Below are 21,286 nucleotides of genomic sequence, written 5' to 3' on the forward strand. Positions count from 1 at the left end.
TTAACTTGCAGCAACAGAGAATGACTTCACAACAGAATAACTAACTTTTTAGGCTACAGATTGGTGTTTTGTCTTCTTCTTGGTGGGGTAAGGGAGGATTGGCTTTTCCCTTTTTCTTCCTTGGTATGTACAATTTTAATACTCCCTTGTTACTGTTAGGCCTATCATGTTTTCAGAACTGTTGAATTGCTGGCTTTCCCCCAAACTTACAACACCAGCACTGGACTAGTACATTTTGTGTTGTTATTTTTCTTCTCATTCTCAAAATATAAATTTTTATCCCCAACAGATTTTGAGGCATCTGTTCAATCATGAGGGTTGAAATTAACTCATCAGGAAAAACCAGAATTTTGCAGATAATCATTTTGCTTCAGGAACTAAATCCTGAAGAACAACTATAAGATAAATGATAAATAATATATCATTGAATAAGAGAAAGAAAAGTTTAGTATTGCTCCTTCCTTCCTTCCTTCCTTCCTTCCTTCCTTCCTTCCTTCCTTCCTTCCTTCCTTCCTTCCTTCCTCCCTTCCTCCCTTCCTCCCTCCCTTCCTCCCTCCCTTCCTCCCTTCCTCCCTTCCTTCCTTCCTCTCTCAGTAAGTGCAGACTGTGATTCTCTGGTATCACCCCAACATACCCTGCTTTTTTTAGGGAAATTCTAATGACTAGAGTTGCCAAGAGACCAAAACCCTCACTTTGTTTTAGTAGATGATTTGAGCATCTGCAGTTGTCTGCACACAGAATGTAAAGCCTTAAGCCAACACTTTATGCTTCTTCCCTTTACAGAAAGAAGCCTACAAGTAAAATTGATGGAAAACATCTGCCTCCCTTCCTTTATCTAAAGACTGATCAAGAAAAATCATTCAGCCAGGAAACTGTCACAGTTTTCCAAAGGCAACTCTGCCAGGTTCCAGAAGACTGCAAGGCTTCTAGAAAACTCAGTTCTCTGGCATTTTCAGCAGAGCAATACCTTCATGAGGCAAGAGCAGCAGTGGCTTCTAATCTCTGTGACATCCTAGCTCGTTTATTTGCAGTACATGAGACTGCTGAGGATGGGCAACTCTGATCATTGACAGGGCTCCAGATAGCACAAACCAGGAAGAAAACACAACATACTTCAAATTCCCCAAAAAGGCTTCATAAAGACTTCATAAAAACTTAGTAAAAACTGGTAACAAAATTTAGGATTATTATCTCTGACTGACAGTGAGCTACATCTGTTTAAATTACAGGTTCTTCAAAACCCATTAAGCATTATTGAAATTATGCTCTCCTGGTCTCTATTGAGTATTCATGTCTAAGAATAAAAGAAGATTTACAGAACTTAATTCAAATATGGTAATTTGATTTCCATAATAAATTTCTTAATCAGTTTCAAACTTGAATTTATATTAAAAAATAATTTGAGAACATCTATTTAATTTACAATTATTTAAACCATTTAAATTAAATTTACAATAATTTAAACCATTTTCCTCCACAATTGTATCTATGTGTCTCTGTTATACTTTACATCAATTTGAATACTTAATTCCGTATCAAGATTATATTCAACTAGGTTTTTTTTTTTTTATTTCAGTTAGATAGATACCGTTGTTTATTCATATGAAGTCAATTATAGTGACAAAGAGCCTTGATTTTATTAGAGCCTTAAAACTTTCAGTGAGGTTTCTGCAATTAGAAAGCTTAAAGGGGATCCCAGAACAGTAGTAGCTTTGAGATAATACCCTTTAGACCTCTTTTTTATAGCTAGCATATCAAAACCACCAAGAGAGCTTTTAAAATCAAAGACAGTTCTAGCAGAAAATAAACAGGAATAATATATTTTAAAAAAAGGAATAAGGCAGAAAAGAAGAAAAGGAGATGCACTTGAAATTTAAAAAATAAATCCTTGTCCTCACCACCCTGTCTTGACAGGGCAGGTCATTTTCCTCTAATTACTTTTAAGTACAGTGATGGCAAAAACTATTGCAGAGTCCCTGTAGAGTTTAGGAAAAAACCATTAAGAAAAAATTATTTAGGTTGGAAAAGACCATCAAGATCATCAAGTTCAACCATAAACCCAGCACTGTCAAGTTCACCCCTCTACCATGTCCCCAAGTGCCACATCTGCACAACTTTGAAGTACCTCCAGGGATTGTGCCTCAAACATCATCAGTCTATTCCAATGTTTCATGTTTTGAGGAAGATATTTTTCCTAGTATCCAACCTAAAGCTCCCCTGGCACAACTTGAGGCCATTTGCCCTTGTCTTGTCACTTGTTACTTAGGAGAAGAGGCTGATGCCCCCCTGGCCAGAGAGAGATAAGGTCCCCCCAGGCCTCCTTTTCTCCAGCTCCCTCAACTCCTCCTCAAAAGAATTTTGCTCCAGTCCCTTCAGCAGCTTTGTGGCCCTTCTGTGGACATGCTTCAGCTCCTCAACATCTTTCTTCTAGAGAGGGACTCAAAACTTACTATAGGATTTAGAGTGCAGCCCTACCAGTGCCAAGTGCAGGGGGTGACCACTTCCCTGGTTCTGCTTGGCACACTCTTGCTGATAAAGGCTGGGCTTCCATTGGGCTCTTGGCCACCTGGGTAGCCCCTGGCTCATGCTCAGCTGCTGGTGACCAAGACACCCAAGTCTTTTCTCACCAGGCAGCTTTGGGTTGTCATGAGACAGGTGCAGCATTTGACCTTGCTGAAGGTACACAATATCCACAACCTTTTCCTCACCTGGTAAGTGTGTGACCCTGTCATAAGAGGAGGTCAGGTTAGGCAAGTAGGACCTGTCTTTCCTAAAACCTGACCCAAAGAGCAGCAAAGAGCAAGCAGACAAATCTCCTTCTTCACTATAACTTGGCCACATGTTTTCCAGGGAAAATAACTGCTAAAGCAGCAACACAGATGCCACACTTCACATGACTAAACCACATTCCTATTCATGGGCTGTGTGCATTCCAGGATCAGTGAGAATGAGGGATGAATATTAACTGGTAAAACAATAAATGACCAGTTTCTGGAAGTGTATGAACTGAACTGGAGCAACCAAGGACGAGGAGAGCTCAATCCTGTGTGCTGCACAGACACTGCCAGTCTCATCAAGAGAGGGCCAACCTGGAGCAAGGCAGATACAAATGATATATAAATTATCTTGGTAACTGGGGACTGCCCCCAGCAGCACATTAACAATATAGATTTCACTTGTGCTGATCTCACAGTGTTTTGAGCAACTAACCAGGAAAGCATTCTCATTCTGAGTAATATATCTCTTTTAGTCATCACTCAGATAAATATTCATTAAATATGATTGAATAGACAAGGAAAATCATAGGAACTTAATTCTTATGATACAGTGATAAAAATCTATTTGATTTTGAAAAATTATTTTTTTGTATTAGGATTCCAGGAGAACTTTTTTCCCTGCATCTCCTTGATGAAAGACTCAAATGATAAACTAGATGTCATCTAATTCCATTCATTTGTGTCAGTTTTTGGTATTTGTTAGTGAAACCCTAGTCTTAAGAATTTGCATTTGTAATGTAATTCTTTTACATTGAGGCCATTTCCAAATGGAAGATTCTGAGATCTATAGCTACCTCTGAAACACAATCTTTCCCTCCATGCTTGCCAACAGAAATTCCACACTGATCTGCAAGTATTCTCTTCAACAAAAGTCAGTTGATGGCCAAGATCAGCAGGAAAAACTGTGCAAAGAACATCTGAAGTAAAAGCAAAACATTAAGTGCATCAGAGCACTTGGAGTGTTGGAATCACTCTGAGAAAAGGAGTCTGCCTATACTAGGGGGAATGAAAAACAGCCTAATAACAAATTGGCTGCATCATCAGAGAACCAGCCGCCACCAGCTCTTCAGAAAGAAGAAAATAGCTACCAATGGCCTGAAGAATACAGCTGGAAGTACCATCGTTTGGCTAGTTGGAATGTGTAGACAACAGGAGACAAAAGCAAGAATATACTGAAACTTTTAAAAGTTTTGATGTTACTTTGACTCATACCAGGAGTCTACTGCACGCTTTAGGTGTGCATGGTTTCTTGTGATCAAATACAGTCCTATTTTTTGTTTTTATCCATAGAGTGAGGATCCTTGAACTCTGCCCTACAAAACCAGAGGGTGAATACAGCTGTAGTGTATTACAGCAAATTTGGCTTTGTTGCCAGAATTCCTTTTGCCTTACATTGAAACTGTTTATTTTCCACTATTTCAAAGATTTTAAGGGGCATGAAGGCAAGACCCAGCACTGCCTCCCAGAGTGCTAGACAAATGAAGTGTGCCTTATGAAAATATATTAGCACCATCTATTTGTGAGCACTACCTCATTTATTCAAATCATTCACAGCAGTGAATGATTTTTCCAAATCTGGTGTCATAGTACCACCAGGCAAGTTTTCAATGATAATCTAAAAGTATGAAACTTTTCTTTTCTGCTCTTTTATATTTTTGTATTTATTTTGGCTGCCAAACATGGAGAAATATTGGTTGTTTGGCTGCAACCCAAATATATCTTAAAATGGGAAACATTTAAAAATAGTTCTGTTTCTATGTACTACAACAAACAAGACACACTTCTAAAGCAGCCACAAGCACAGAATAATGGAATAACTTAGGGTGGAAGGAACTTCTCTGAGACATCTAGTTCAGCTCCCTGCTCAAAGCCTCAAGTTACTCAGGGCCACATCCAGCTGAGTCTTGAACACCTCTGAGGACACAGATTCCGTAACATCTCTGGGGTAATCTGTTTCAGTGCTTAGCATACTTCTGTTTAAAAAAAAGTCCTAATATCTAACTGGAATTTCCCGTATTCCAGTTTGTGCCCAGTGCCTCTTGCCAAATTACTCTGCACTTCTGCAGAAAATCTGCCTTTGTACTCTCCAATAAGATAGCTGAGGAACCTCTCTCATAGGAGATTACATCAAACACTGAGGTTTCTAGCAGGAAATTCACATTCACAAATACTCAGAATGATGAAAGCAGGTGCCATATGAAGAGGGCAACCAAGAATACCTTTTTAGGGGAGGGTGAGCTAACAGCCTTGCATGTTGTTTTGTCATTTGCAAATGAAGTTCCCCAATCCTTTTTTTTGAAGTATTATTATGCCTACACAAGTCTAACACTGCTTTAGAAGAACTGGCTGTCAACATGCAGCAGTTAACTGTGCAAAACAAAAACAAGCATGTCTGTCTACAAAAACCTAACCCTTGAGCTCTCAACTTCCACCTTCAAACCACTTTCATTTCAAAGAGGGCAACTTTTCCTAGGTCTATCAACATTCTTAACAGAATGCACACAGCAAATAAAATAGCATAAACTGTAATGCCTTCCATATTTCTTTCATATCTGGGGGCATTTTAGTAATTTAAATGATAGAGAAATCCACTACTAAATGAATAGGGAATTTCACTACTGAAGAAATCCACTACTAAACGAATAGGAATTTCAGGAGGAGCTGAAATATGCACTAGGGAAACTCCTCAATACTGATGTTCAGCTGAAGGTAGTAACCCAAAAGGAAGAGATGCTCTGTGAGGGCCCAGGGTCGGCCCCATCCCTTCCTGTGTCCTTTCTCACGGGTTACTCGCACCTTTTCCTCCAGTTGTTATGCACATTTAGTTTTATCAATGCTAATCAGAAATATGCTGCTCTTCAATGCTATAAACTAAACATATACTTCTGAAAGAGAATTGTTAGAGCATTTATATTACAAAATTACAAGGTTTTAAAACTTAGTTTGCCAATCCCTCTCTAGTGATTATTACAGTTCAGAACTGGTGAATAAGCTGCATTCATTAGTACTTGAGGGCCAGTTGGGTCAATGCAGAGGTAAAGATGTAGTTATTAGCAATTCCAGCTTCTATGTAGCTACAGAAACCATTGTACAAAGAAGTTTGTTGCTCAAATGTTGCCACCTGTTTTGCCTGTTTTCAGGTCATTCAAGAACTTCACTGAAGTTCCACTTCCATCTTGATCACTATCTCCTTCACAAGGCTCCTTAAACATGCTGGTTTAAAATTACTTTTTAGTTAACTTAGTAAAGTAATTTAGTCCTCAGTAGTCCTTAATTTTAGGGTGAAAAGCTGAAAACAGTCTGGATTTAAACTTGGGATCTCATTTCAGTGGTCCAACCTCCAATTCCACTTTCCATTCTGCAGGTCATTTTTCATTATTTATTAAAATACAAAACAAAACTGAAAACAAGGAAGAAAACCTGTTTGAAAACACAAGCCTGCAGCTCTGATGGAAAAGGGAAGAGGAGACAGACCTCTGAAAACTTCTTTGGTATGGTTTAAAAGAATCTGACCCTAGCTCCTCTTGTGGGATTCTGTTTAATTTTTATTTTGAACCTTAGAAAATTCAGCTCCTTTATGTGTCCAGTTAGTAAAATTAGTTTGGTGTTTGATGGTAAAAATTGATAAAATTCAACATTGAACAATTCAACATTTTTGAAGGATAGGGACAAAACCAAACCTATTCATTTTTTTTAATTCATAATGTCCTTTGAAACTCCTTCAAGCTGAATAATTTTTGATAGAGTAATAAACAGTGCACAAATGTAAAAGGACAGGACAAAAACTACTTGTTAATAAAGAAACCTGATACCCTTATTTCAATTTAGATTATGGATCACTTATTTGTACTAGGATAAAGCTTAATTTTGATCTGATGTCTTTAGGTTCTCCAGGGCCTTGTTCCCCTGGCTTTACTCTCAAAGTTCTTTATTTGCTGTTGTTTTTTCCAGACTGGCCTGGTATGTGTTTTTCAGGATGTAATTTCACCTGGACAGAGCTGATGAGACAGTGACTGCATCTTGCCCAGAAGAGTTTTCTTTCCAATCCTGGCTCCTTCTCCTGTCTAGGGAAACTAGTCCAAGGCAACTCCACCCAGCCTGGGCTATGAACAAAATTGTGTCCTGGCCAAAAAACCTGACAGATTCTGCATAAATATATTCAGTAAAGGCAAGCAGAAGACTGTGGAAAGCAAGGAGAGTCTCACAAATTTTCTAGGCCTAACTCTCTTTTTTAAGCCTTTAAAAAGCATCAGACAATGCAAACACCAAAAGAGAAATGTGGTCTTTGGACATGACCTCATACAAGGTGGTAATACTTCAGAGTTGATCAGTTGAATAAAATCAGGGACTTTCTTTAACAACCTCTCCTCAGTAGGAAAAGCTCAAAAAAATACTAAGACCTTGAGCAGGTGGAGAATTCAAATGCTGTTGGGCTGGCTCTGCCCATAAACTTCAAATGTATTGAAGCAATTTGTATTAAAGACCACAGACTTGAATGCAGGAAGTCTCTTATGGCTGTGCTCATGAGCAGGCAGTGCATTATCACTGCCATTACCTACTCAGGGCAAGGCAGTGCTTGACATCTCCACTTCCTTAAGCACCTCTCATTTACAAAGATCAGTGCAGTTGTGAAGAGTCAAAAATCAAAGGCATAATAAAAAACAGACTGGAACTGCAGCCACCCTTGGTTCTGTGAGAAGAGTGAGGACACTACCCTTTGCAATCCAGTAGGTTGGTGTTTATTACTGAGTGCACAGGTAATCTGCTACGTGGGTTACTGTGTACTCTGGACTCATTTCCTACAGCCAATTTGGGTCTATTCCTTACATGTCACCACCATTTATTACATCATAATACCTAATATTTTTTTCACTCTGTGACTACTCATCTGGGATCTTTTGAAACACTTGGGAGGAATCATTCAAAAGAAGAATATCAAAATAACCAACAGCAAGAAAGTATAAATCCTACTGTGTTACAATACAGCAGCTCCAAATCAAAACCCTTCAAGCAGTAATAAATTGAAATGTACATGTTTATCTGGATTAATAGAACAAAATAGGTAGTCATATACTGAAATCCTCTTCTGTGATAAGTATTACCTTATTTGCCATAATACAAGCAAATGAAAGACCAAGTCTTTAGCTGAGTATTCTGTAACATTGGGTTAGATGATTTTAAAGCTAACTTTGTTTTACCTCCTTCTCTGATTAAGTACATGGTCATTTTTAGGCACAGACCTGCTTAAAGATAGTAGCATTTAGACAGCTAGGAGGATTTACAAGCTGTAGCAACAGAACAAATTTGAAACAAACATGTAGTTCCAACCCTATAGTTGTAAATTAATCTATAAGTCTCAGAATCCCAACATGTCTAGGTATGTTTCAAAATTGTTACCTTCTCTATTTTAAATCTGAAGAAATGGATCCCAGTCCTTTTATGCACTAGTCTTCACTTCTAAAAAGGTCTCTTTTCACTAATGGATAAATACACAGAGCACTGCAAAACAGACCATCTTGATAAATTCAGGAAAAAAATCAAATTCGATGACTAGAGGTACAGAGTATATTACCCAGGAAAGAGGCCTGAGAAAATAGGAGTCATTGAGCTTGGAGGAAAAGTATATAGATAGATATGAAAACAGTGCCCAAATATATATGGCAAACAAACAAAGCCCTGAGGAAAAACACTATCAATTACTTCTGCTCCATATTTGAGAAAAGACAAACTGCGGCAAGGAAGATACCTGGAAAACTGAAACAGGGAGCTACACTCTGGAACAAACTGTCTTGGGAATAAGAACAAGGTGGTCAAAATGAGTTCAGGAAGTCCATTTCTGCCCTATGTTTCCTTGTAAAAATTACTGTTTTTCCAGTTGAAGGCACTACTTTTGTTCTGCACATCTAAGTATATACCATAAAGCCTCAAGGAGGGCTGCCCTCCTCAGTGTGAATCCCAGTATCCTGCTTCCTATCTCTAAGACATAGAAAATGAAAATCCAATAAGGCATTGTCTCTTCAGTATATAGATAAGCATAAGAGAATTGCCAGGGAGAAGTAAGATTAAATTGTTGTGGAGAAGAGAAAAATATCTCAGTTTGAGATATCAATCAAGCAATTGATTGAGTAAAGGCAAGAAAGAGGAAACTGCAAGCTGTTGTCCCTAGTCTCAGTCACCAGGAATAGTCACACCTATGCACGTGATGAGCAAGAAGGTGATTTGGAACAGCCAGAGCAAATTTACTAAGGCCAGGCTTTCTGGCAAAGCTTGCTGCCTTCTGTAATGTTATTCCTGGCTTTGCATACAATGGGAAAGGGCTGAACATAATTTACTCCAACTTTGGCACAATTTCCACAGGTATCCTTCCTGTCAAACTGGAGAAATGCAGACTGGATGCCTACATTACAGGGGAGATGGAAAACTGGGCTCAAAGAATAGCAGTCAGTGGTTAAAAGTCCAAAGTCCCTTTTGATACCTCTTTGATGTTGCTTAAGAAGCTCTTTCTGGATCTTGGGCAACATCCAGTGTAATTCCTACACTCATTTCAGTGAGGGAGAATGTTTTGAGCTCTGTGTAAACTGGGAACAGAATCTGGGTAGTGGAAGAGAATAGAAGCAGATGAGTTGTCCATAACGACCTGCTTAGGAATTGAAGGAAAACAAACTAGATGCTAACACCCATTCAGAAATAGATGACATTCTGTTTATAAGTCTCCCCACTGTGCTGGGTATAGTTGAAACAAGAATCTTTAAAATAATATGCAAAAATATAGAAATGGAATGGGATTATCCTTTTTCTGAAGCCACAGTGGTTTTCCACTTCCAGCATTGCAATTCGCATATGATCACACAAAATATCTGTGTTCTCTGCTCAAAATAACACCCAACACACACAGGACTTCAAATAGAGCAAGGATTAACAGCTCTGAGTGGCACTTGGCAAAGGTGCTTGCAACATTCTGTGTTAACTTTGGAATAAATTCCCCACTTTTAGAGAAGCAGACAGATGATAAAGCAATTAAATATCTGAAGCACACATAAGAATTCCTGGGCAGTGTAGTATATCAAATGCTAAACTCAGAATGAGTAAGAAAACTCTGTCAGTAACAAGAGCAGTACTGAAATATTAAATTCTGTTGGGCTTGGACAGCTATGATTTGTGCTAGTCAATGGGGTCAAGTCTGTCAACAAAGCTTTTAGCTGGTCACTTTCCTTTGGTTTAGAAAGCTGTAGACACAAACAAACAAACAAAATGTAAATTTTTAAAAATTGCCCTATGTTTCCAAAAGAGCAGTCAAAATAAAGTGGTTTCACTTATGTTCCTGGTCTCCAAACTGAACGTTCTCACACATGCCTATGACACTTGCTGGATACAGCCCAGTCCTATAAGGATTGATTCCAACTGCACATAGTTTTCCCAGCTGGAAAATGTATCTCATCTTGCACCATTAGATGAGACAGATCTCAGGACTGATGACCTGGCTTCTTACTACTACTTTAAAATAAACCCAACAAAAACCCCACCAGATTAAGAAAAATCAGAGGTGATCATTTTAATCTTCTTCTATATTGTTCCACATTTTGAGTTTGCAGAGATCAAAGGAAAGATCCTACAGTTCAAACACCTCTGGAAAAAAGATACAATGAATTACCAGTACATCTTTAATTTTAAAAGTACTAATAAATACTTCATAAGTTTAGAATGTATTATTGAATTCCTAAATTTAACAGAAAATCTTATTCAGCTTTATCAGCACACTGTGAAGCAGAGGCATTGCTAACTCATCTTAAGAAAACTAAAATATTAAGTAAATGCTTCCACTAAATCTGCTATCCACTAAATCAGTGGATGATAGAAAATAATGGACACCAAGCCTAGTAAGTATGCAACATGTAAAATAAAAGCTCTGTCTTTGATTAACGGAGTACTAAGATAAGACAAACACTTATTTTTTGATAATGAAGGTGTTTCGTCTTTTCTCCCACATATTTCCCTTCCTACCCAGGACACGGCATAGAGTTCACGTTCTCTGACTATATTTCTAAATTCTTTATCTGTTCCATCACCTGCTCTCTTTTCACCATGTTGCCTTTTATCTACAGAGATGAAAGAAAGCTGCAGGAAGTAATCTCCCTTTCCAACCTATCTTCCTATGTCATATTATTTTTTTAAACACATTCTCTGGCCAGTATTTCACTGAAAGAAAAATGCCAATAAAGAATACTATCAGCTACACAAAAGGAAGGCTCATGGCAACCTCGGGGTGGGAGAGGGGCACGTACATCTATGCACACCAACAGCTAAGCAATCTTTGTAGGCCTGACTTTGCACTTTTACTTGTACTTCTCTCAGGCATTTATCCAAATGCTCATGGAGAATTTATGGTATGTAGGAAGCTATGTCTCTCTCATTACTGATCTTGTAACCCAGTGTGCAGTAGATTACATTAATTCCCAAGGAATGCTCTCTGACTTAAGAGTGTATTAAGCACATAAATAATGCTTCACAACTTCAGAGTTTTTACATGAGATGTCTTCCCTGTGCTAGTTTTTTTGACAAAATGTTTTAATACTACAAAACCAAATTATTGGAAAAAAAAAATCCAGAAGAGCCATGTCATGGAAAAAATTATTCACAATGCCTGAAGTTTCAACAGGGCGTAAATGAGATTATCTATTCCCTATATGGAACTTTTCTACATCCTTAATACTATGAGCAACCTCACATTGCCTTCAAATAAGTATAATAGTAGCATATGATCTCCCTTGCTAATTGCTGTAAGTATTTCTGAGTGGAAAGGGAACACAATAAACATCTGTTACATTACTGAGAAGCTGCTTTCTAAGAATTCATGGCTGTACATTAACAACATACTAATGCTTTTATCAACTGCCATTTGATCACTTTACCAAAATTGTGAGAGTACAGGGGATTGATGGAAGTGTGAAAGATTAAAAGGATAATTTTTTATGTAATGTATTTACCAAAAGCAAATGAGCAAGATCCCACACTGCCTTTGTGTGTGCATGTGTACCCCTCAGTGTACCAGAGAGTCTGTGTGAAATCACACTCATGACTTGGTTACTTGTGTGCAAGGTGAGTACAGATTTTCCATTGGAGCAAAAATCCCCAAATCTGCCAACGATTCAAAGGAAGTTCTTCAGCTAAAATCAATTGCATAATTAGTATTTTAATCTTCTGGGAAAAAAAATCTTATTTATGTTTACACAGACTTGATTAACAAAGGACATAAGTTACCTCCTACTCCATAAGAGCAACTGAGTTACATCAGATATATCAGCTACTAAGGAGCACTGAATAACCAACACAAGCAAGAAGACATTTCTATTAGAATTGCCAGTTTCTGCGTTCCTTATAACTAAACCAAAGAGCAGGAAGGATTGCTGAAGAGATTCAGCATTGGTGCTTGTCAGATCATGGCTAAAAGCCAGTGCTCATCTGTAAGGTAGCAAATGATGAGCTGTCACTGGAGCAATTTCATAGTCGTGTTCACACAGTAAATGTCTCTTAATTAGCTTTGTGACAGAAGGACACCTATTGATTCAAGCTGAATAAGACCTCACCATTTTCACCTGAGTCAGCTCTTCATCCAACCAAGGGAATTCATGGTTCTTAAGCCTGACTGCAGCCACTTCCCTGACTGTGAAACCAACTGCACGCTGTGCTATAAATAAAAACTCTGCCCTGCCATTTAATCCAACTACTTCAGTGTTTGCGTGAGCCACAGAATGGAACTCTGCCAAAATGTTCAGGTCAGACAGCAGAGTTTTATTTCTATCATTTGTATCCCAAAGCTCAATTTCTTATCAGCTTTCAGACTATTGCACCCATGCCTTTGTTTTCAGTGTGTTTGTTCATATTGTACTGACACTGAGATTTCAAAAGAACAGTGATAAGCGATAAAGTCTGAAAGCCTTGTAATTTTCTCAGTGTGCATTTTTCTTGTTCATGTATAGACTTGAACTGTGCTAATGATGTAATCTAAATTGCCAGAAAATGTTTTAACTTGGGAGTCAGAAAACAATCTTCTGGGACATTTCAAGCATACATATTTGTATTTTTGAACCAGCCACAATTTTATGTGTTCTAAAATTACTCCAGATATTTCCATCACAGAAATAAAAATGAAAGGGAATAACTAATATAAAGCAGCTATTGCAAGCAGCTGACAAAAGAAGAAAAGTCTTTTCCAAATGTGAGTTTAAAAATAATGTTATCCCGCATACACTCTCAGTCCTTTAAAATTGGCTAGGTTCCCGAAGTATTAATTATGTAAACTCATATCAAGCATTCTGTGGCCATTTATAGATTCATAAACTAATGCCACAACTTCAGGTGATTGGAAAGAATCTTTTCCCAGTCTATTGAATCTATTCCTGAGCAGATCTTAAGAATAATGCAAAACCTTAGAACCATATTAAAATGCTGGAATAGCCCTAAAAAATAATTCCCTCATACTTTGAGAATCCATTTTGCCATCAACTCTTCAGCTTGAGAAAGAGTATAGAATTAATATTTCTTTTTAAGTACATGCAGTGACACTCTAGTGTTAGCACACCCCACAGACACCCAAAATCAATAAAAATCAAATCACATGCAGAGGTTTAGGCACGTCATTAAGCTGGGTTTAATCAAAGTGGATTTATTCACATGTTTGTTCAAGGTATACAGTATTTCTATAAGAGCCATGGCTAAAAATAGCCTAAGAATAATTATGGATTCACTTGCCTCGTTTATTTTTCTTCCAGAAGATGCTGTAAATAATACTAAATTATTGCAAAGTGATGGACCTCAGCAACAACTCAAAAGCATTTTAGAGAACACAGGTTATATTTTGTCTACCAACCTCTGAAGAAGTGCAGTAAAGCTCCTCTCCAGACTGGGAGGAAAGTAGTTTTCCTCTCATTGAAGAGCACTCCCTACCTCCTTGCCTTTAGGTCTAGAATCTTCATAGCTAGAGCCTCAACCATTCTTCCATAACCTTGTCTGGATACCTGCACACTCTGATCACATCACTTTGGTGAAGCAGTGAGTGCAAAAGCATTCAAATCTGGTGACCATAACTGCAATCTTGACTTCATGAACAGTAGAAATTCACTTGGTGGTTCAAAACTTGACCTGTTTTTTCTTCCCCTGGATATGACACACACTGGTCTGCTCAAGTGAGGAGGTTTAGAGTTCCTCTAGCCAGAGTAAAATGGCACATGATTGTTATGTTTGAGGGATGGCAGCACTGGAAAAGTTGGCCCAGGCCCTGCCTACACAATAGTTTCATTCATGATGCTGCCAGTCGTCATCTTCACAACCACCATTCCCTCAGCACAATAAGGAAAATATGTATCTCACAATGCAAACTAGCATTGCACACATGTTATCCTGTATTGTAGAAAAAACAGTTTTTATCTAAGACCATTTGAACTAAGGCCTGTCAAGCAAGTCTGAGTAGGATCTGGCCTGTTCCCAGCTGCCCTTTTCACTTGGGAAGACATTTCAGACTGGGCTGTTATGCTAATGGCACCTATTTTAGGCTGCAGGCTGTCCAGAGCACGAATACCTGCTTCTGTTCTCACCAAGATCCACCACCCCAGTGGGTAGGACTCCAACTGACTTCTGTAAAAGGCAGCAGTCAAGAACGCTCCACAGCAACAAATCTGTCTTCCTCACAAACAATTTCAAGTCTGCACTTGAATTCCCCCGAGGAAAATAAATCCACTAGGAGCTGCATGAACAGTTCTGACTATGGCAGGTCACTGCTAGCCATCTTCTCCCCCTGGAGCAGGCAGAGGTTTTTGTTTCCACATGCAGTGTGCAGTGCACACCTGGCGAGTCCAAAAGGTCCAAAGAAGGCTCAAACCCATTGTCCATTCACTGTATCATCAGTCAACAGATACCCAGACTGTACCATCCATATACAGTAGGTCTGGCCCCACAGCAGCAGCAGGATTTAGCCTACAGTTCTCTCCTCAAGGGAATTATGTAGCTTGTCCTTCTGGAACAGCTAGAGCCAAAGATTATATGAAGGAGGGCTGAAAAATAAGGTTCGAAAAGAGATACTTGGGAGCACGAAAATAAAATGAAGAGGTGGAAGGTTATATAGATTACCCAGCAGTGAGATCATTTTGGAGGCATTCATATGCAGAGGAATTTGATTCTGGCAGAATCCACCCATGTGTATCATCACAATGTTGCACCACTGCGTGTGCCAATACAAAAATGGAATTCTGGTATTACAGATTATCTTTGAACTCAGAAGCCTGACACTTAGTACTGGGTTTTGATACGTTTATGTGCAAGCTGAGGACTCAACTGTCTGCATGATAAGATAACTTTGATTAAATGAACTGCTATAATTGTTACATTCTTATGGGCTGTTTTCACTCTCAGCAAGAATCAGCCAAATTTGCCATGACATATCCAGTAACTGAAAACCCTTGTCACTCCATTACACCAGATAAAGGATACCTTTTAAATTTCCTGTTAGACTTGTCACTTATATGCCATTAAACATAAGAAAAATATTTCCCAAAAACCCAAATTAATTTTGCACTCCTTTTGCCAGACATAACAAAAAATGAAGGTAAATAATTTAGTTCAAACTGGCTCTTCTTCACAAGAATGTTTTTTAAACGTTAATGCACTGTGCATTTTGAAAAATAGCTCCCAGAAAGATGTTTTATAAACCATGGGGACAGCAACATATAAACCACATGCCATTTCAATCCTTTTGTGATATTTTGATATGCCAGCTTCATCGTATGCTCAAAACCCACAACTTCCAGGAGACCTCTCCCTATCTTACAGTTTTTGTCCTGCCACCCTACAGCTACCAAAGGCAGGAAGGGAGAGGGCAGCACAAAAGTTTAAAGTTTGGCTATTGCAATATACTAACTGTGATACAGTGAAATAACTCTACATTGCTTTAAGTGTTTGACACTAGTAAATGGAAACACATGCTCTGCCTAGTAAGATGTATTACGTAACACAGCACAGCCAGCAAACTTAGCTAGGAATAAAATTAGTCTACTCCTTTTCTCAAATGTCAACGTTTGGGAGTCTACTGTAAATACAGCATTCACTCTAAAAGAGATGTCAGTTATAATTACCTTAAGTACAAATATTAGCTAGTAGCTAGCTACAATATCAGACCAAACATATTCAGGACTTCCAAACAAAGAAACAAATCCTCAGAGCAAAATAATTATTTTTCCCACTTAACCCCACTGCTGACAACTGTAGATACAAGCAAGTTTTGGATTTGGTTTTCTGTACAGGAGTCTGTAAATCTGGTCCCTTAGGAAATGTCAAGTCCATTTGTTTTTCCCTAAGAAGACAGCAACCAGGAGAAAGCTGAATCAGGGTTTCCTGAGCCCTTCCTGGACAGCAGAGTAGGATAGGCCTGAGTCCTGGAAAGTAGAACCAGGATGGACCTGAATTCCACTGTACCTGATGACTAATTCAAATAGTAGGAAAACCACAGTGGTCAGAAATATGTCAAAAAATCCCCTGAAAAAGAACCAGAAAAAACATTGAGACTCTTTTTTTTTAATAACTTCCTAAAACTGAAATTTTATAAGAAGGGATCAACCCTAAATTGTTTTCAGCTCTAACAAAGTAAAACAGAACCTAAAGATAGACAAAAGCTATCAGAAACAGAGATTCTAGTGAAAAACCACTTTTCCTTGTGCCTCTGTGTTGTAACTGGAAAGTCAAGTACAAAATCAAAACCATGAAATGCTGTTTTACCAAACACTAAGAACTTATTCTTCAGTTGTTCCTTCAACAATTGTATCAGCTCCAACTGGAAAGATGACAGTGAAACACGGTTTATAAGGCAGTACAATCTTGGAGATTACGTCCTGTAACTTGTTTGTTCTGGATTTTGTGGCTTTGTTTTCTCATCTCTGTCTCAGATCCGGGATGATCTTACCAATTCATTCTCTAAAGAGAAGTCTTTTTGTCTGTACTTAATTCCTGTCTAGAGAGACAACACTGAGCCCTTTAAGAATGGAACTTTTCTGTTATGCAGAACCATAAAAATTAGAGCATGTTTCCATCCATCAATAAAGCACAACAGTGTTGAACTTCAGAATCATATATGTTGGGTGGCACTGGCAGAATGGCATAATGAGAGAGACAAAAACAAGTAGAAAAATTCTAATTAGAAGAAAACTTTAGAGGCTAGATGAAGTTGAACAGAGAGCTGCTGAAATACTGGATGAAATGTCATCTGTAATGGTAGCACCATCTCTCACTCTGATGTTCTGTGATTCCTCACTCAGTATCCAAAGGCATTGACTACAGAATTTTCTTAGCAACTGATCCCCCAGATGAAACACAAACATAATTGTAAAAAAAACACTGCCTTCATACTAAAACACACCACCCACCAGCCTTCCTTTCCCAATTATATTGTCTTATCATTATTATTCCTCCAACAATACCTTAATCTTTGATGTTAAAACAATGAAAGAATTAATTAATAAAAACCCACTTTTGGGAACAGCAATAATATTATCTTTTTCAGCCTAGTAAAACACACAGGTGAAAGTACAAAAATATATGGGAAAAGGGAGCAATTTGTATTCCAGCCTCCTGACCAGCACATTTGCACATGTGTCTCTCAAACAGCTCTGGAAGTCACTGTACTGGCTCTGTTCCTTTGCAGCTGCAGGAGGCAAGATGTTCCTTCCACCTTGTACCAGTGCAAGGAAATCCCAGTCCATGAGACATGGGGTCAATGTGTTTCACCTCTGGGAGAGAAGATTTGAGCACTAGAATTGCAAAGTAATTGCTGGTAAGAAGGGCAAGATTTACTCTGATAACCTGTTCCCACAAGTACCTGCACCACCAGAAAGCGAGTTTGGCTGGATTGCTCTCCTTCAAGTTAGGAACTTGATTCCACTGTTCCCCAGAGAGCAAGAGTGACTCTGAAACCCCAGTTACATGCTTTGGGACTTGAAGAGCACAGGAGTTCACTGGAAGTTAAGCTTGCAGAGCAAGGCAGAGAAGCCCCCTTAAAACAGAATATTACCAGTACATATTTTCATTTTTAAAACACTTTTAAGATGTACATATTCTCTTTGCTTATGAAAAAATTCTGTATTCCCTGTCAAACAAGAAAATGCTGTAGAAGACAATCCTTTGAACATTTCTGGATAGCAGCTAAGTACTAATACACTTGCTTTTTCAATGCAATTATTTGAAAATAGTAACTGGAGAGGCAGCTACAAACAAAAGAATTAGACTGATGTTTCCACACTGCAATGGGAGGATCTTAAAAACGTTATTTCACTGAAAAGAAATGAAGTTTCCACCTGCAGTTTTATGCATTTGGCAAACAGAACTTCACTTCTGCAATGTTATTTTAGGACAAAAAAAATGCATGCCAGAGTTAATCTTGCAGTGGATTAGAAGCTTTGTCTGAATTTCACAGTTAGCATAAACTTTGAGCCACTATTCTACAGTAGTGAGCAGAAAGTCCAGTGAAATCATTTTAAAAGATAAGGCAATACATACAAGATTCCTGTCTGGTCAATAATCCTCTCTTAAGTCCCTTTTTGACAAAACTAAATTCTTAGAGTAAGCTTGACTTGAACTGCATATCTGTTACTTGCAGGCTACACACTGTTCCACTATTAGCAGTATGCAAAAATCTCCACATTGGCTCCAGAAGATGAGATTAAAAGAAAGATAAGTTCAAAAGAACATCATCATAGGAAAGAAAGAAAAATAATGATGTTCTGGAAGAAGTATCTTAAAGAGGGGTGGGGATGAAAAATCACCTCAACTCCCCAAAATACCTTTAGGCTTCCCTTCTATGAAAGAGAATCTCCTAGAAAGCCCTCAAAGTGCTTATTTCTTAATAAACACTCTCATGACTAAATCACAGGTTCTTCTAAATGTCGGTGGCTGCAGGAGAATGCAGATGTGAAATGCATTACAAAGCACAGTGGACTCAGGCAAGCACTGCCACAAAGTGAGAGCAATACGTGCAGTACAGAAACAGTTGTGAAATTGCTGCCTTAATGCCAAGGCACTACGAAGTGTTTTACCATCCAGATAGAGAAATATTCTTTTAATTTGATGCTATGACTGCTCTTTCTGCAGTAAGCAACAAAATACCATTAAAATGCCAATGTTACGTGTGTCATATAACCAAGGAGAAGAAGAGATCACTGCCAGCTTTGCAAATCTACTGTACTTCCAGACTCTGGGAGAAAGGAATGGTTAAACAAATGTTCACACAGGTTTGGAGGGTTTTTTCTACTTGTATAAATTTCAATCAATCATATTTCTCTCCCTCAAAATGCATGCAACCTGACCAACACTAGTCAATTCCTACTGAATTGTTAGGACAGATATAAAGGGAAAGTATACAAGTTCTTTCAAAGACGGAACTGAAATCTTCCACCAGCGACACAGGGCGCCTCCAAGTCACATTGTCTTTAAGATATTAAACCACAGACCTGCACACTGCTGTCCAAATCACTATAAAATCATTAAATACAGTAACATTATCATGATAATTCTCACTAGATTCACAAGACACCATGAAAACTTTTGAGCTTATTTTATGCAAGAGCTTTAAGGTTGCTGTTATACCTGGATTTGCCCTTTTCCCTGACCTTCTTTCATCTTGTCTATTACCCTTAATCATTTCTAACATGTTGAGAGCAAATTTCCATAACAAAACACAGGCTTTAAAAACCCCAAAGTCCCACAAGAGAAAAACAAACAAACCCCCAGAAAGTTGTTCATAGCTACTTGCCTCTTGGCAATTTCTGAGTATTTCCCAGGTTTAGTGCAATATATCCACAGAAAAGAAGACAGACAAATCTTGACATCATGGTCACAAACCCAACCTCGCACTGGGACTGGCTCTGACAGGTATCACACAGAAGTACTGCAGCTGCATTTAAGTGAACCGTTCTCTCTGTGACAAGAGGCAGCAACACTTTGACACGAGCTTAGTTTACACAGTGGGAGGAGACAGGATGACATCATTCACTCCCACTGCAAGACCAGAATTAGCATAAAAAAATATTATCAGGCTCCCTCTGCAATAATCTCCTGGGGTTTGTTACAAGATCTTTTCCACCACTACGTGTAAGACATTACCATTTTATTACTTATATTTCATGAAAATAAAATCGTGAATATCAAACTTTCTATTAATGGAAAACTGATCTGAGAGACATTTTCACTGCTTTATCCAAGAGAGCTGGACTTAAACTGCAAAAACAGCATTTGCAGTACTCAGAGAACTGTTTGCTATATTGACCTCAGTATTTTTGCCATCTCAACATTTTTCTTAAGGTTAATTCAGGCTACTTGTGGCTTTTATCCAGGCAAAATAAATACTAGTTTAATTTGACATGACATTATAAACAGACATTGTAAATATTTATTCAGCAAAAGAACTGGACTTGAAAAATCTAAATGTCATTTTGTCACTTGTATCTAGTGTTGGCAATTTAAAAATACTTTATAATTTTCCCTTTCATAAGTGTCTGGTGAGTTAATGGGTACAACGCACATTGAAAGGAATAAAGCAACGCTTCTCATTCCAGGGTGATCTTCTCACCAGTTACCTAACTTTGGATAGAAAAGAAGTTCCATTTTTCCATTAAAAGCTGTTGCATTCCAGGTTTAAAATGAGCCAAGTAAGCACAGCATTTGGTCCCACTCACAAATGAGAAGATGGAAAGGAAAGGGTAAAGCAGAAGAAAAGGAAGAATTTAGTCTCAGTCTCTGGAAAAGTTTCCAAAGAGATTAAATCTATTCAACTAAGTAGTGATAGCTCTCTCTCTCAAAATAAAAACCCCAAAACCAAACAAGGAACAACCCAACAAACAAAGAAAACCCAAAACTGTTCCCAAGGGGAAAAAAAAAATCTAACCAAAACAAAACTCAAAAGAACCATCAACACCCAAACCTAAACATATCTCTTGCTTACAATATGTGAAGTTCTTCAGTAGGCTTAGTCTGCTCCCAACCCCCTGCTTGACTGGACCTGACATTGTTCTGCTTCCATAGTGTTTATAAGCAGGGAAAATCACAGAGCTTGTACCTGGGTTAGAAACTAGCAGTTTAAAATAAAAAAATAATAACTTGAAGCATATGAGAACATTTCTTAAAGATCAAATTAATCATGTACTTAAAAAGACTCTGTGTTTGCCATAATTCAAGAAGAACTTCACAGAAAAAACCAGCAGTCATTGTCTTAGAGACAAAGCTGAGGAATTTCAAGCTCTTCTAATCAACATGGACAGCAGACAGCTATAACAAAAACAGCTGGACTACGGGAATGTGTTCCAGACTCATCATACTATCTGAATTTGGACATAAGGAAACGTTTTTATTGTTCACTAACTCAAGTCTGGGAGGAGCAACTTGAAAGTCAATATTTGAGAGAAACCCCAAAAAATCCCCAAACACTGTTACCTGAAGGACCTTTGGGAGGATTCACATCTTGAATATGAACACTC

The 21,286-nt window shown here is 38.2% G+C and overlaps 1 protein-coding gene across 38 annotated transcripts in view; it reads right to left on the minus strand.

The window, feature by feature from the left end:
• ABI3BP (ABI family member 3 binding protein) overlaps window positions 1-21,286 on the minus strand; it is a 168,226-nt gene that overhangs the window by 117,814 nt on the left and 29,126 nt on the right. For 21 of the 38 annotated variants that reach the window (XM_059836513.1, XM_059836452.1, XM_059836408.1 and 18 more), the window contains exon 1: window positions 19,567-19,764. The exons of 2 other annotated variants lie outside the window; for them this stretch is intronic. In XM_059836513.1, coding sequence (XP_059692496.1) covers window positions 19,567-19,645 — 79 coding nt within the window. In that variant the 5' untranslated portion in view covers window positions 19,646-19,764. Of the gene's footprint in view, window positions 1-19,566; window positions 19,766-21,286 lie in introns of those variants that run through there. 15 more of the 38 variants (XM_059836616.1, XM_059836584.1, XM_059836567.1 and 12 more) reach the window with 2 other exon arrangements.

Source organism: Haemorhous mexicanus, chromosome 2 (genome assembly GCF_027477595.1).
Source record: "Haemorhous mexicanus isolate bHaeMex1 chromosome 2, bHaeMex1.pri, whole genome shotgun sequence".
In the NCBI taxonomy this organism is placed as follows: Eukaryota; Metazoa; Chordata; class Aves; order Passeriformes; family Fringillidae; genus Haemorhous; species Haemorhous mexicanus.